At 39.4% G+C, this 15,510-nt stretch overlaps 1 protein-coding gene across 1 annotated transcript; it reads left to right on the forward strand.

The window, feature by feature from the left end:
- The first annotated feature begins 226 nt into the window (after nt 1-226).
- LOC114353565 (homeobox protein DLX-1) lies at nt 227-14,815 on the forward strand. Its single transcript, XM_028305617.1, has 4 exons — nt 227-305; nt 12,975-13,514; nt 13,955-14,159; nt 14,668-14,815. The coding sequence occupies exons 1-4, from the start codon at nt 227-229 to the stop codon at nt 14,813-14,815; spliced, it is 972 nt and encodes a 323-aa protein (XP_028161418.1).
- The last annotated feature ends 695 nt before the right edge of the window (nt 14,816-15,510 follow it).

Raw genomic sequence — 15,510 nt, forward strand, 5'->3', positions numbered from 1 at the left:
AAAGTGCAAGCGCACGGTCCGTTTTTGACGGCTGCTAAAAAGTATTGAGCATAATTATAATATTGATAGGTTTTTAATATTTGCAACCGTAAATTAAATAATAATAAAATAGTGTTATCTAATATTTCACTTTTTGAATTCTTTGTGTTAACTTTCAAAACTTCTGGTACCATAATATTTAGTTAAAATGCATGGTTTTTGAATAGAAAGTGTAATGGATTGTAGAATGCAGGACAGCCACAAGTCCTTCCTGATCAAAGACTTGCTGGGCGACGTGCTGCGGCCCGGCGCTGCGCAGCTGATTGGTACGTTTCTAAAACTTGCTTATTAAACTATCTAACTTGTTACAAAAAGTTGAGAGAAAGAGTTAAGCAAGACTGATTTGTAAATAAAATCGTCCGTGTTGAAATTACGTATTATAGCCCGTATAATAAATAAGTTAAAGACACCCCTCTGTTCAATCGTTAGTTAATTACTGAATCCAGATCATTTTATTTTATGAGCTGGGAATAATAGCACCGAACAGAACTTTATTTAAAATAGTAGGTTGTAGGGCGAAATACAATTGTGTCGTAGTAACGAATATATTCCAAATTAATCACAAACTAATTAACGGGTTCTTTACCTACTTAACAAATAAGTAACTAAGCGCGTTTATTTCCTTCGAGTTCCGTGGAAAACTAATGGCGTAAACGCATTGACGGCAGAGTTACGGTCACTAAGAAATCGTGTGTGAAAGTAATGAATGATAATTTGGTTTAATTCGTAAGAAAAAATCTAACAAATAAAGTTAAAATATTATAGCGTTACATATTTAATTTTCAGAAGATAAATACAGCATCATCATCATTTAGATACTACCACAGAATAATAATAAGTACTACGTACAGAAGTTTTACTTCGCGAAGGTATTTAAAAAAATGTATGCTCAATGTCATTAACAATATGGTGTAATTTAGCCTGTCTCAAGAGTCAAGCACCATTTTCTTGACAAACGTCAGTGATCGGCACTGCGCCGAAGCTATAGGGCTGACTTCGGTAAAATGATGTGACGTGAGGTGCCAAACTGCGGAAAATAGCGGAGGAAATACATGATTTAGCATGAATTATCATGAATAATATTATTAACTACTTATTTCACTCTCAGTGTCTTGAGGCAACTTAAAAAGTACATTCTGTGTTTTTATTNGCGGAGGAAATACATGATTTAGCATGAATTATCATGAATAATATTATTAACTACTTATTTACCTCTCAGTGTCTTGAGGCAACTTAAAAAGTACATTCTGTGTTTTTATTATTATTTAGGCAGTTAAATACTGCACAGTATTTAGTACACCATTTTCTTTATTTTCTACCATCATACACAAGAATAGCCGTGCGTGAGTCAATGTTCGCTCATATGTGAGGCCTTGTCGAATAGTATCCTGTAGGTGGGCCATCGTGCGTGTTTTGTTTTCGATGTAAACTCGCGGAGATGAACAGGCCTGATACTACGTTAAATTACATAACCACGTTTATTATATTGAGAAAAAACAATTCAATGCAATTAAATTAATTATACTGTGCTGTAATATTTTGCATTGTAATTATTATACCTACAATACCCGCGCAATTTGATTTTCGAACAATTTATTAACGTTGACAAAAGTGCGCACTTTCAAAAAGTTAATTTTTTAGTGCAAACAAGGAAGGTAAGGAAGATAATTTAATCCTACTAATAATAATTATAAATGCGAAAGTTTGGATGTCTGTATGTTTGTTACTCTTTCACGCAAAAACTACTGAACGGATTTTGATGAAACTTTACAGTATTATTGTTTATAACTCAGAATAACATATAGGCTATAATTTATGACGATCTGTGACAAGCGAAATTTCACGCGAGTGAAGCCGCGGGCAAAAGCTAGTGATAAATATAGGGGAGAGTTATTCCGCACTTTACCTGAAAAGCCCATTGAAGTAATATTATATCTCAATGGTAAAACCTAGTTTTTTCAGTGGGACTTCCGATCAATTATTTTAAGTTAAGATAATAATTTATTATCCCTTACCCAAACCGTTTTCCAACTTTCTACCCAACGCGTATTTCCTTGGGTTGGACACGATGCACGATGGGCTAATCTTGTATTTCGTGCCAAGTGGACAACGTTCGATCGTGAAAATACATAATACGACAAAAAGCTAGAGAAAACAGCGAAAGAAAAACAAAAGAATATTGAAATAAATTGGTCGTCGAGAAAAGAACGCAGTTTTCTTGATGGCCAGTATCGCGCGGTCACGGAGGAGGCCTTGTGCGGCCGCAATCTATGTTATTTGTGACCGCAATAAATAAATACTTATGTACCTAGTTAAAACTAAATAACAATCACAATGAAACATCTGTAAACTGTTTTTAATACCCAAGTTTTGTTATTTTTGTTTGACAAAAACTATTGATAAATGTTTTTGGAAACTTTTTAGTAATTAGCGAACGCACCTTATTTATTCAAAGGAGAGATGTTTTTTCTCAAAACGTAAATTACTGTGACTTTTAAAACATTGCAGTAACTCTGTGATGAATATGCTACACCGCGCCGTTCTTAAAAAGTTGTCTCTACATTGATATCGCTGATCTTGTCCCGTAATTGCACAATTTAGTTAGCTACCAGCTAATGAAATAAAGGGTTTTTTTCGGTTTACCAGTGACATTAACTGTCAGATATATTTCTAATCCAAATCCATCTGAACTAATATGGATATGCGTATCAGCATCAGTCATCAATCGCATATGATGTTCTATCTAGTCTAGGGAGGTTGCTGGTGTTTTAGAAATAACTGTATATTTAAAAAATATTTCAGAAAGAATAAATTTCAATCAGTCTGTGCGCCAGTGATCACCCATTTTACCTACTTTGTTTAAAGATGCGAATTAATGTCTGAAGTAAGTCAGGAAGATTTTCTTCCATTGCTTATCTCTACGAGTATGTCAAAAAAAATCAANAGTATGATTCACCTAATTATTAGTATTTCTGGAAATTGAATAGGGATATCTAGTTTTTGGTGGATTGATTCAGTATTCTTTTTACTTATTTACTCGCAGTAGATGTTTTCAAGAGTCGGCTGATTTCCCGCGTAGGAATCCATCAACTATTTTTTAGTGATTTTTACAAACGATGCCACAAATACTTATAATGTAGAGACACCAACGTGGTTTTGCATATGTCTCACATGAGTCGAGTGGTACTTCTAGCATGATAAACATGTGTCTTCCTCAAAACATCACTGTTTTCCAGCCTAAGTTCTCATGAATATTCAAGGCAAGCAAGTGCTCGCGGCATTATTAGCAAGATACGTGTGCAAGAGCACCCGCGAGGCACGCGCCTGCTCCTCACCGCATGGATTAGGACCTAATTTCGAAACTTGAATGCCTAATTGCCTGTAGTATGAATTTTTCATGTAACAACGAGTAGTTTTGAGTGCGCGGTGAATTTTTTAATGTTTATGTAGCACTGTGCAGGCTTATTAAAATACACTTGTCTTGTGAAGTGGGTGGGACCATCGTGTATGTGTTTCTAATAAGTGTACTGGTGCATCTTTCATGTATGCTATTGCTGCATAATGTATAAGTACAATACACATTTTTTTTATATTTTACTAGCGGCCGCCCGCGACTTCGTACGCGTGGATCCCGTTTTACCAGGCCTGTTCATCTCCGCGAGTTTACATTGAAAACAAAACACGCACGATGGCCCACCTACAGGATACTTTTCGACAAGGCCTCACATACGAGCGAACATTGACTCACGCACGCGTGTTCTTGTGTATGATGGAAGAAAATAAAGAAAATGGTGTACTAAATACTGTGCAGTATTTAAATGCCTAAATAATAATAAAAACACAGAATGTACTTTTTTACCACAGAATAATAATAAGTACTACGTACAGAAGTTTTACTTCGCGAAGGTATTTAAAAAAATGTATGCTCAATGTCATTAACAATATGGTGTAATTTAGCCTGTCTCAATAGTCAAACACCATTTTGTTGACAAACGTCAGTGATCCGCACTTCGCCGAAGCTATAGGGCTGACTTCGGTAAAATGATGTGACGTGAGGTGCCAAACTGCGGAAAATGGCGGAGGAAATACATGATTTAGCATGAATTATCATGAATAATATTAACTACTTATTTACCTCTCAGTGTCTTGAGGCAACTTAAAAAAGTACATTCTGTGTTTTTATTATTATTTAGGCAGTTAAATACTGCACAGAATTTAGTACACCATTTTTTTATTTTCTTCCATCATACACAAGAATTTCGGAGATATAACATTTCCCTGTCTTACGTCTCGCTGTAGAGGAATCGCCCTCGTGCTTTGCTCCTGTACTCGGACCGACATGGTGGCGTTTTTGTACAAGCACTTTAGTACCTCGATGTACCGATAGTCGATACGGCACCGCTGGAGAGACTGCAGCACTGCCCACGTCTCAATCGAATCAAAGGCCTTCTCATAGTCCACGAACGCCAAGCATAGTGGCAAGTTATACTCTTTAGTCTTCTGTATAACCTGCCGCAGCGTATGGATGTGGTCTATGGTACTATAACCTTTCCGGAAACCGGCTTGTTCGGGAGGCTGGAAGTCATCGAACCTACGTGCGAGACGATTCGTGATGACTCTCGAAAACAGCTTGTAAACATGGCTCAGAACCGAGATGGGTCTGTAATACCGGAAAACGCAGCGTGGGACGTCCACCCACAAGGTGGACCGACGACCTGATAAAGGTAGCAGGAAGGCGCTGGATGCAGGCCGCTACCAACCGTGCGATATGGAAGTCATTGGGGGAGGCCTATGTTCAGCAGTGGACGTCATGTGGCTGAAATGATGATGAATGATGATACACAAGAATACGGGTGCGTGAGTCAATGTTCGCTCATATGTGAGGCCTTGTCGAATAGTATACTGTAGGTGGGCCATCGTGCGTGTTTTGTTTTCAATGTAAACTCGCGGAGATGAACAGGTCTGGTAGTACTTATTATTATTCTGTGGTTTTACCCCCTTCATCTATCTTACGCGGTTCAGATTTTTCATACAAATGTTTTTTCCCGCTAACTCCCGTTCCCGTGGGAATTTTGCAAGTAGTTTTTGTTTCTATAAGGAACATACAGACAGACGGACAAAAATTTTACTGATTGCATTTTTGGCATCAGTATCGATCACTAATCACCCCCTGATAGTTATTTTGAAAATATATTTCATGTACAGAATTGACCTCTCTACAGATTTATTATAAGTATAGTAGATACTGTAAACAGATATTTCTATTCGTACCTACTTAGAATAAAGGTTAATACTTATTAGGAAAAAAGAAGGCAAATTCCGCTTGTTCCCAACGACTCACACACAAACGAGTAGTAACCCTTTTACCCGTTGAGAAAAAAAATCCCATACAGTCACACTGGTAGGTACTTACCTCAATACCTTTAATATCAGGATAAGAGATTTAATTATAAAGAAACAATATACAAAATACATAAAAATTAAAATAATTAAGTAATTTAAAGCTTACAGTAAGAAAATACAGGTTAACGTGTAGGGGTGTGACTGAAAGGGATTGTTTTTCTTAAACATTTGGGTGTGACTCGTAGAGAACAAGTGGCGAATTCGGTATACTCGTAGTTTCTTGGGTGACTTGCATGACATGCAATAACTTTACTTAGACATAGGATAGGTTTCCCATACAATTATGACCAAAATCTATACTAATATTGCTGAAAGCTGAAGAGTTTGTTTGTTTACTTGAACACGCTAATCTCCGGAACTACTGGTCCGATTTGAAAAATTATTTCAGTGTTAGATAGCCCATTTATCGAGGAAGGCTATAGGCTATACAACATCACGCTACGATCAGTAGGAGCAGAGCAACAATGAAAAATGTTGCGAAAACGGGTTTTCACGCGTACGAAGTCGCGGGCACAGCTATTAGTAATAATTGGTTTGAGTGTAATAGCTATGTCTCATTGAACTGGATTAGTAATTTCTAGATCGGAGAACATACATACATTAAAACAGGCTTTTCATACTACCTCTTTTTAGTATGTCGACAATTCATTGTATACTTAAAAACTAAAGTCTGTTGTAAGGCGGTGGAGTGGACACACTTAGCTTTAAGTATTCTGCTGGCGGACGTGCCTTTTCGCGTGCAGGCGCAAGTTAGAAACAACTAACGACCACTCGTGTGTCCGCGGGTTACTTGAGGGTGGCAGAAAAATTATTTGCTTGCTGAGTTAAATACAGCGAAGGAAAGAGGAAGTAAAATAGTCGGTGTCAGTATCCTAAGTCGGTGCTACGGCGTGGCTCCGCAGTAAGATAATACAGCAAATAACTTTTAGCTGGTTCTGCTTGGTTCCGCTATTCGAGCATCATGACCGTAAAAGTGCTCTTTGAAAGCCCATTTACAGAAATAAATGATGTTTTTATCCTGGGGTATCGATTGCCTTCGACGCCTTAGAGTGAAAACCTGAAGTAATTTACCCGCTTTAATATCCAAAACTGTTATCCTATTCAGTAAGATTGACCGAAATGCATAAATAGGCCAGCCCCCCTAGACAAAACGCACTTTTTGATCGAATCGAAAATCGAATCCGTCAAATTCCATACAAAAAAGGGGCTTTTCGACCACTTTTCGACTGGTTTGCGATTATAATGGCACTTTGTCTAGACCCACAGTAGAATTAAACACAAAAATGAATTAAATCGGAAATAATTCCTACTAAAGATTTTAGTGCTTTAATGGCTTTATTAGTTGTCCATAAAGACTCTCCTAGATTTTCGACTTCGACGGAGTTGTGCTGGTGGCCCCCGAAAGGGGCGCTTTTTCCGGTTACACCGTAAAGGACTTACCCTATCGAAAAGTAGTCTTCCTGACCAAATTCATATGTTTTGAACAAACCGTTCTCGTGCAAATGTTCGGCAAAGTAGAAAATATGTGTATAATTAATGACCCTCTCCACGTCCAATGGCTCGTTACCCGCAGGCTTCCAAGTTTTGAAAAGGAGCGCCTCAACCAGTGTTACCCTATCAAGGCTTACGAGCTGGATGCGCCTATCCTTGTTCGTCCCCGCCGTTCCTTAACTGCGGTTGCTGCACCTCTTCCTGGCACTCACCTGAACGACTCTGTGTTACCTACTGTGGCTGCCCCTCTTCCTTGTATCCTTCAGATACCTAGTAGGTATCTGACTTTATAAAAACGACGCAATATAATTCTTCTCAGATAAGTAGGGCTCGGCCAACGACGGCGATCAGTAGAAATTATTAGGATCGCCATCGTGAACGCAGGCTGCACGCATTGATTTTGGCGCACCTTTTACTCCCGTAGTCCCAATTCAAGACCGGTATATTTTTTTATAACATTCTGTGCTATCGGACTTTGGACACAGTGAATATTATCGTTAAATGCCCTAACAAACAAAGAAGTCAAGTCTTGTATTCCATTATATTCAGTTATGCCATCGCATATGCTCTCGAGCGCAGCGTGGCGCCTCTCGTGTGCGCACGCGGCGGTCACGTGGCCGGCCCTTGGCCCTGCATTGTGGGGTCATTACACAGCTTTTGTGTCAAAACCCGGGGAATCTTGTTAAGCGATTATTTGGAAACTAAGTGCTTAACTTTTGTTTGCTGTTTGTTCAGGAAGAGGTGCTTGTAGAATGGGAATCAAATTAGTTTTAGTAATTCAATTTGTTTTTTCGGTTCTCGTATAGACCGTCCCATAATCTATTTGTTGCAAACAAATAAGACTAACTATTACCGCCCTGTCTAGGTTAGTGAATTATCATATACCTAAACGTAATTTTACGGTGATTTTGCTACATCTATTTCTGCGGATAGTTTATTTATTGGGCTATCAACATGAGATACAGTATTAACCACAATTACTCATGTGGTATGTCCCTTGATTTGTATTGCATGTCCGTGTGTGTAGAGAAACTTAAAATCCGTTTCGGTCATCTTGAGCTTTGCAAAGAAGGGAACTTGTCCATATTTTACGTCGATCTCCTCATATTTTGTTCGGAGAGACGATATTGATACTTATTTAAAATGAATAATGTTGATATCAATGAGTTTGTTTCGGTTGATTTTATCATACAAATAAATAAATAAATTAATTAATTAATCAAAACTGGTTCGGTTTAAATGTATTTTGTAATAATGAATGGAATTTGGACATTGGAAGTATGCTATTCGTACTCTAGCTACATTTTAAAACGTATTCCTACGTAAAGATCACCACAATTTTAAATTCGTTAGAAAAATTACAATTTCAAATAAAATAAAATAAAATAAAATAAAAACACACGTAACTAATGCAAAAATGATGTGATTTGATTTTTCATATTGCAGGTTCAGAAAATTCAAGTTTTTACCTTCGTGAATTAATAAATTATAATTAGTGTCATTCGATACCTACTTTATTTACTGACTCTGTATCGCATATACTCTTACGAATATAAAATGTTACCTGGTTGTCCTTGTAGGAAATGGGTCTGCTCCAGATTTCGGCATCGATTGCGAGCCTCACCTACATCTCGTTCACCACCCGCCGAGAAAATTGTACCATTACCTACCCAAATTGTTACAACAGTTCGTTCGATCGTTCGTTTCAGCCGAAAGACGTCCACTGCTGGACAAAGGCCTCCCCAAGGATTTCCACAAAGGGCAGGCCTCCCACTAGGTGGACCGATGATCTGGTTACAACAGTTAAAGAAAGTAAAATCAAGACAAATAAAACGTTTATTTTGGAACGGTAACTACAAACTAAAGTTAGGCACCGATATAATATGACACTCAGTAGAGATCTCAGAACACGTTATGGTCACTTATTTCCTGCGGACACCATGAGAGAAGGCCGAAATGCAGAGCCCCCTATGGATGATATAAGTAAGACAAACTGTGTTACGTTGTTTCTAGATTAAAGCCAGTGCCTTAAAATGAGGGCGTTGATCAATGCGACACAGTTTTATACTTCTGCAGGGGTCATAGTTTTTCCATTGTATCATGTACCCTTGTACTATACGAAATAAAATATTAAATTGAATTATAAATGGTTTCGGCTGATTTTCAGGCATTCCTGAAGTTCTGATTTCCCGCAAATTATGTAGGTACTTAAGATTTTTTTTTAATATAGGCACTTTGTTTACACCTAAATCCAATTATAAGATAGAGTTGTTTACCTTATTATAGCTATACATACATTATTGAATTGTCCAAGTGTCTGCGCAAATATTGATGTAATACACTCGACGTCAAATAAATCGCACCTCCCGCGACAAGCATTTTCAAACGTATGCATCCCCACTTCCCACCAATATTAATACCATTTAAAAGCCTAGTTCTAACCTTCATTTCATTAAAGGAAAGGTTTTTACCCCAAAAATGTGTCTTTACAAGGATCCAGAGTCACTTCTTAAAAAAATAGGTAGTTACGGTAGAGCCAACTTTTATGGCTATAAAACTGTTAAGTTGGGTTTAATTGCTATCCATCTGTTAAAGAGGACACGTGAAATCATTATTTGGTTTTATAACCATAAAAATTGGTCTAATTGATCCCATAGGTGGGCCCAAAGTGAGGTATTTTTTCAAGTCACATTTATGGTAGGTATATGTTAATCATTTATTAAGAAATTAAATGTGTTTTTCTTTAAGGATATTTATTGGGCTTTCAAATAACACCAATATTGTTGGGGTGCCATAGTTGTGTCAGAAGAAAATCGTTAAAGTTCGCGTCGCGGAAGGTGCGGTTTATTTGATGTTGAGTATAGTTGATGGTGAACCTAAATAAATAAATAGAGTTCGTATTTTTTGAATTCTTGAATGTATTCAAACTTTTATTAACATTGATTGTGAAGTATTGTTATCCGACCACTTTAACGCGTCCGCCCCCCAATTTAGCGCACACGGCCGCAATGTTTAGTAATTCGTGCATAATAACTCGCGCCCTCCGATATCATTGTTCGACAATATTCTAACAAACAACTTGTTCTAACGATTGTAGAGCGACTAAAGTGGGTTGGTTACTTGGTACTTTAAGTCAAAGCTATTGATATCTTCTCAAATATCAGTAAGTTGAATTTTACATTTGTAATGAGTTTGATTTTGGAATTTCTTTGCTTGCATTATTACATTTTCAATATAACTGTTACACAGTTCCTGAAACTACTGAAAAACATTGACGCGACAAAATTAAGTTGAGCGAGGGACCTTTATGGTCCGTACATAACCTCCTATAGTATTAAAATTTATTTTAAAATAGATTTTTCTTTATTTTAAACTTTATTGTCTATTCTAAGGCAACCTTTAAGAATTAGTGTTTTATGATATAGCTTTTTCTACTTTATAATATTCCAAATCGATTGGCAATATGTTTCTAACTTAAAATTGCTTAAAAATACGAACTCGTGTCATAAAATCTGTCACACTGCAAGTATCAAGATAACCCAGCGGCGCTTGCCCCGTGTCATCACCAGCCCAGCGGGACACCGCTAATTCGTCACGCGCGTCGATGTCGGGAAGCGCACTACAGTCGAGAGCTGATACCTTGATAGGGTTGGAGATTGTCTTTAATTGGGATAGGTTACTGACTGTTAACGATCATGCACTCACCTGCTACGCTACGATTACTTTCTAAGATTTTTAGTCGGCCGTTAGCTGGATTGGACATAAGCTGGATTGGACATTATGCCCATTGTTGCGCCCTACCCAGTTTCGGTTGGGAGCTCAATCCTCGAAATTGTTGACAAGTATGTCTACCATTGGACAAACGATTCAGTTAGGTAGGTCCAATTTTGAGCAAGAGGATCAAAAGCAATCGTCGAATCCAACTCGGCTGGGCAGCGTTCGGGAAATTACGCAACATCTTTTCGTCCAAAATACCTCAGTGCCTGAAGACTACAGTGTACAATACAACCAATGTGTGTTACCAGTGATGACTTATGGTTCGGAAACGTGGCCTCTCACTATAGGCCTTATACAGAAGCTCAAAGTTGCTATGGAGAGGGCTATGCTCGGTGTTTCTTTACGAGATCGAATCAGAAATGAGGAGATCCGTAAACGAACTAAAGTCACTGACAAAGCCCGACGGTTTAACAAGCTGAAGTGGCAATGGGCAGGGCACATAGTACGCAGAACTGACGGCCGATGGGGCAGTAAGGTTCTGGAGTGGAGGCCGCGTACCGGAAAACGCAGCGTGGGATGTCCACCCACAAGGTGGACCGACGACATCATAAAGATAGCAGGAAAGCGCTGGACGCAGGCCGCTACCAACCGGGTAACATGGAAAGCATTGGGGGAGGCCTTTGTTGGCCTGAGATGATGATGATGATGATGTTAGCTGGATCGGCTTCTAATTCATATGAGGAATCGACCGATACCAAATTGGTGTAACGTCCATATATTAATAATATGTGCATAATGATTAAAAATGCCTATGCGCAGACCACCGACTTTTAACTGGCCGATAGTTGGGCTCGATTTTTATTTGTATGCCGAATCGGCCGATACCAAATCGGTGTAATATGCGCACTTTCATACATCTCCATACTAATCAACAGCCCGACCTAACTATCGGCCAGCTAAAAGTCGATAGTCTGTACCTAGGCTAACAGCGCGACCAAACCATCGGCCGAGAAACTGTTTGTAGACTATGGGGTATCTTAGATTACAGTCAGTAAAGCGTATTTTGAGTTTTGGAATAACTTTATCCCTTTACATATTTGTTTGATTTTGAAAATACTTTACATTTGTTCCTCATCAACAATACTTTTAACTTTATGTTGGATCTTACGTCATACAAATTAAGCTAATAGACAAAATTCACTTACGGTTATGTTTGTAACGCTAGTTCAGCTCCCGACTTCGTATGCGTGAAAATAGTTGAACCATGTTACTCGCATGCTGATTGAGTGACGTGCCAATAAGAGGCTAGTTAGTTATTGGAATATGTATAAGTTATGGAAATTGATCTATTTTTCCATCAGCCAGTTCATGAAACCACGCAAATTATGTAGAGCTGCTTCGTGCACTTTTTGAACACAATTCAGCTGATGAGTATTTCTAAGATACGATACGCACTTTTTGTATCTAGGTCTAATTCGTAATTTAATCGTCTCCTAAAAAATCAAATAATGGATTTCTAAATCTCCTGGGTCCATATTTATTTTGACGGATTTCATGTGGGTGTTTGATTGGATGTGTAAGGTGGTGTCTTACGAAAGTAGAGCGTCTGGCACAGCCATTTTCAAACGGTTTGTAAATAGCAACACACTAACATTGACAATTAAAATCTAGGGGGATGATAATAGTTACGTAAACAGATAAAAGTTGATAAAAAAATTATAACGTAGGTACTATATAATTTTCGAAATATTGTTGCTCGTACATTCCCTCTAGATACTTCTCAAGTTGTTTGCTAACGATGTTTTCGGCGGAAATATTCACCCGTGAACTTCAAGGCCTCTCGGCGTCCGCTAAACCATGTTTACCGAGATTATAACGAGGCACGCCCCACCACCACTTCATACCCGTAACGAGTAATCGCGATCCCCTATTACCGCGCCCGTACAAAAGTTTACCGCACGAAAACCATGAAAAGCCGCGGCCTCAATGCCGGTGCCCACTCTCCACCATTTTCACGCAAATTAAAAGACACAAACGCACCATAAACAAGATTTTTCCCGCGCGCGTAAAACACGCCATTCACAGACGTCGTATTCAATTGCTCGAGAGCAACGGAACGCCCCGAGGCATTAATTAGAGCAGAAACTCGTGTCTATGGCCGTTCCTTTTTAAAACTGAGTCTTTATGCGAGCCCGCCTTTGTGCGCCTTCCGTTGCGGTAGTTAAGTGTCAAGCCTTAGAGGCAGTGTTTTAACCTCTATCTTCCTCAAAGGAATGTCCAAGTTTGATTCCGTGATTGATGTCACACTTTCGTTTTCTTTTTAGGAGCGGTTCACAGCGAGGAAGATCAAACGAGGTGCAATTCTACGGCGACGAGCCAAAACCTTGAAACTTCTGATGCAGAGGACGACATTTCTGTTGGGGACAATTGTAGCGACACATCCACCCCGCAGAAGGAGACTCTAGCATTCGAAACAAATCCAGATGCTTACCAGAAACGGGGAGAGTTGGAGGAGAACGAATGTTCATCTCCTATCGAATATAATATAAACAATAGAATACAGAACTCAAATTACAATTCGCCGTTTAAAGAAGACGACAATGAGTTTGAGAATCGAACAGAAGATCGGATGAAATATTACGACAATGGTCTCTTTCACCTGTACAGAGGAGATAGAGACAGTAATAAGGAAGCAGCAAATGAAAGTGGTTCTGCGTTCGGGCGCATGGGTGGATCGCTGTCTGACACAATCTACAATCGCTCTATGGATCTGTCGAAGAACTCCTTTCAGTCGCAACTATTGGCTGGGTTTGCTGCGTCAGTGATTGCTGGTAACTCGCAAAGAGAGTCACAAGAATCCACTGGTAATATTTTTTACTGTAACTTTTAATTAATTGATTGCACCATTCAGAGAATTTGTTTCATGTTAACTGATTTCCATAATTTGTTGAATTAGCTCACAGCGTAACACACTTGATTTCCATTGGTTTACGTAATGTCTTCGTCGTTTAGCGATAAGAACAGTGGCTTGGCTAGCGAAACATCGTTGACATTGTGCATCTCTTTTAGCCTAGGCGCCGACCACCAATTTTTAGTTGGCTGATAGTTGAACTTGATTCTAATTTGTATGAAGAATTGGCCGATAACAAGTCGGTGTAATGTGCACACTTTCATTACATCTCTATACTTATTCATATAGCCTGACTCAGCTATTGCCCAACTAATAGTCGGAGGTCTGCGTCTAGGCTTAAATGCAAAAATCATAATTGCCATTGTCTCCCATATTTTTACCTCGTTGTTATAGACCGACAAGCTCCCACCCGCCCTTCAGCCCCAAACACAGGGCGCAAGCCGCGGCGCCGGCGCACAGCGTTCACTCACGCGCAGCTGGCCTACCTCGAGCGCAAGTTCCGCTGCCAGAAGTACCTGAGCGTCGCTGATCGCGGGGACGTGGCTGACGCGCTCAGCCTCAGCGAGACGCAAGTCAAGACTTGGTACCAGAATAGGAGGTGGGTAGTTTGATTTTTATGGGCGACATGCTGAAAATCAGTTTAACTTAGTTGTAAAAGCATGTGTTCTAAGTAGTGTAAATATTGTTTTTAAAATAAAACATTGAAAAAAAATACGCCATTATGGGTGCCAATCTACCACGTTGGTCGCCAATGCACCATGTTGGGTGCCAATATACCACGTTGGGCGCCAATGCACCACGTTGGGCGCCAATGCACCACGTTGGGCGCCAATGCACCACGTTGGGCGCCAATGCACCACGTTGGGCGCCAATGAACCACGTTGGGCGCCAATGCACCACGTTGGGCGCCAATCTACCACGTTGGGTGCCAGTTTCATGGTGGATATATTAAATGAAGCTTACTCTAAAATAAAAGGTCTAAGCTGAATAATTTAATTGTCTTGCATCTTTGTTTACATAAAAAATAGCGTCATTGGAAAAACTCCCAGTTAGTGTATATTTTTAGCTACAAGCTACAAAAATACATGAATGTACTTTTCAACTAGGACTAAATGGAAGCGCCAGAACCAGCTGCGCCTAGAACAGTTGCGCGCGCAAGCCGCGTCAGGCGAGCGCGAGCTGTCGGCGCACGCGCTGCCGCTCGCCTGCGCGCTGCTGCCGCCCTACCCCGCCTACATGCACTGCCATCTGTGAGAGAAAACTTTATTTTAAAATCCTTTGATTCTTTAAGTTTCAATCACACCTATGCGTGCAGATCGCCATCGCCGGCGCGATCATAGGCCAATGAAAGGTCGCGCGACCCATGACAGTCCACACGACCTGTCATTGGCCTAAGATCTGCACGTGTTGGTGTGGTTGAAGCTTTATGCAGCACCGTCTAGTCCAAAGCAAAGCGTGTAAAGTATAGTCAAGTTAAGAGCAAAAATGTAATACGTTTCATTTTAATAAAAGGGCAATCTTTTGAATGTGCATTATGTGCCCTGAAAACAGCCTTCATACCTACTAGATACACACATTCTAATATAGAATTTGAAGTGGACTTGAAACCATTTATTACTGTGTGAAATTGTGCTCGTGACTGTAAAACTGACAACGACAGACAATTAAGTATAAAACATTGAAAACACAATAATTCCATTCCTCCATGAGTCTGCCATAAAACAGATAATGTTCATAATAATCATGTGTCGTATGGGGATCGAACCCGTGACCTCTGGCTTAGTAATTAATCTAGTAAACGAACCACTAGGCCCGTGACTAGGCCAAACGACTGTCATTAAAATGCTTACTCATTTGTTAGTTTTCTTGAATGAAGTCACATGAGTAAAGAAATTTTTGAATATACATGTGATGACGCTAAAAAATCTTAACTAAAAATTCAACTTTAA

This window comes from Ostrinia furnacalis, unplaced genomic scaffold (assembly GCF_004193835.3).
Source record: "Ostrinia furnacalis isolate ACB-3 unplaced genomic scaffold, ASM419383v2 OfSCF1743, whole genome shotgun sequence".
NCBI classification, from domain to species: Eukaryota; Metazoa; Arthropoda; class Insecta; order Lepidoptera; family Crambidae; genus Ostrinia; species Ostrinia furnacalis.

Bases quoted from the DNA above. Each gene is read 5' to 3' on its own strand.
- LOC114353565 (XM_028305617.1), top strand. From the start codon at position 227: ATGCAGGACAGCCACAAGTCCTTCCTGATCAAAGACTTGCTGGGCGAC. The intron at 13,515-13,954 runs GTAATATTTTTT...TCGTTGTTATAG, and splicing joins AGAGTCACAAGAATCCACTG to ACCGACAAGCTCCCACCCGC. The intron at 14,160-14,667 runs GTGGGTAGTTTG...CTTTTCAACTAG, and splicing joins ACTTGGTACCAGAATAGGAG to GACTAAATGGAAGCGCCAGA.